This window comes from Galeopterus variegatus, unplaced genomic scaffold (genome assembly GCF_000696425.1).
Source record: "Galeopterus variegatus unplaced genomic scaffold, G_variegatus-3.0.2 Scaffold398, whole genome shotgun sequence".
NCBI lineage: Eukaryota > Metazoa > Chordata > Mammalia > Dermoptera > Cynocephalidae > Galeopterus > Galeopterus variegatus.
In genome coordinates, this window is record NW_007726509.1 from 61408 (window position 1) to 63055 (window position 1648).

At 41.4% G+C, this 1648-nt stretch overlaps 1 protein-coding gene across 1 annotated transcript in view; it reads right to left on the minus strand.

Annotated features, from left to right (window-relative positions):
- Positions 1 to 1648, minus strand: part of LOC103586964 (putative uncharacterized protein) — a 4897-nt gene continuing 3249 nt past the window's right edge. The window contains exon 3 of the mRNA XM_008568323.1: positions 1 to 413. Within this exon, the coding sequence (XP_008566545.1) occupies positions 1 to 413 (413 nt within the window). The remainder of the gene's footprint in view (positions 414 to 1648) is intronic.

The following is a 1648-nucleotide window of genomic DNA, read 5'->3' on the forward strand; positions in this document are numbered from 1 at the left end:
TCAAGGAATCCCTTGGGTTCCGGCGTGGGGCCCGCTGTGCCCACACTTTGGCCCCGGGCTGGCCTGGTTGGGCTGCAGGACAGCTCTGTTGCTAATGGTCAGTGTGGAGCATTTGGCTGCCTTGCTCTGGAGCCCTTTCTTTTTGAGTTCGAAGGTCAGATTTGAGTAATACATGTCTTCCAAGGACTTATCATTCTTTCTGAGAATGTTGCTGGCCAGCCGGAAGAGGAAAATCACCCCGTAGATGCCTAAGATGGTGAGGATGTACCAGGCGGCGCTCGTGCCGTCTGGCAGCTTCAGGGCCCTCGTGGGGTTGGTGCCGTTCCTCCCCTCCGTGTGGTCACTCAGCAGGTGCCCCAGGAGAGGCCTGGCCTGGGTCTCGTTGGAAGCTTCCTGGAGAGTCCACTCGATCACTGAGAAACAGAGACACGGAGATGAGACGCGGCATCCCGGGCTGAGGACTGCCTGGCCAAGCCAGTGAGAGTGCGGGCATCACATCACTGAGAACATAGGACCCTTTAAAGAGGCTTTCTTTGTGGAATGAGCAGGAGCCCCACAAGGCATACGTAAATAAGTTTTTTAAAAAAATCAAAAGAGTTCAAAACACCAAGTTCTTGAATAGGAAACACAACATTATAATGATGTCAGTTCTCAAAATAATCTATACAATTAACATAATTGCAATAAAAATATCAGTAGGATTTCTTTGTGAAATAAACTACTCATACAGAAAAATCAGTGGTCAAGACTAATTAGGAAAAATCCGAAGGAAAAAAAGAAAAGAGCGATGAGTGAATTAGCCTGGCTAGAAAAATAAATTTACATTAAAAAAAATGGATGAATGCTTCCTATTGCTCAAAGCTCAGCTGGGGCTTTCTGGGCTTTACAAAGGGTGTCAGGGGCTCTTCAGAACCAGGTACAATTCCCTCTGAAAAGTTGCCCTGTAAAACTACAGTAGCTTAAACAGTGTTATACTAATAATACACAGGCAAGAAGACCAATGGAACAAAGTAAAAGCACCACCAGTAGGCTAGGAATTGGAATTTGGTGGATAGTAACAGAGCATTCCTGATCAGTAGGAAAAGATGGATTATTCAGTAACTAGCACTGGTGCAATATAGCATTAGATCCACATTTCTCACTGCATGTCCCCAAACAGTCTAGATAAATCAAGGATTTTAACATGAAAAGTGAAACAATGTAAAGTACTAGGAAAAAAGCATGGTACTTAAAAAAAAATCTCAGAGTGAAATATCCTTTCTAAGCATAACACAAAAATCTAGAAGAAAAAAAAGAAAGGAAAAGTTAAATTCAACTACATAAAAAAATTTTTTTTTTGTTATTGCATACCATAAAACCCAGAGACAAATGACAGACTGGAGAAATATTGCACTTCATATCACTAACTTTCTTAATAACCTTTGGTTCTGCAAGAAAAAGCCCAAAACCCCTTAGAAAAATGTGCAAAGAATGTGGGCAAATAGATCATAGAAAAAAAAATGGACCTTTATTATAAGAAAAGCTTCTAATATCACCCATACAAGAAAACTGCAAATCAAAACTATAACTACATAACATTTTGTTACCTGTTGGGTGTGCAAACTCATGATATTTCAAAATATACTGTGTGGATCTGTGGGGGAGGGGG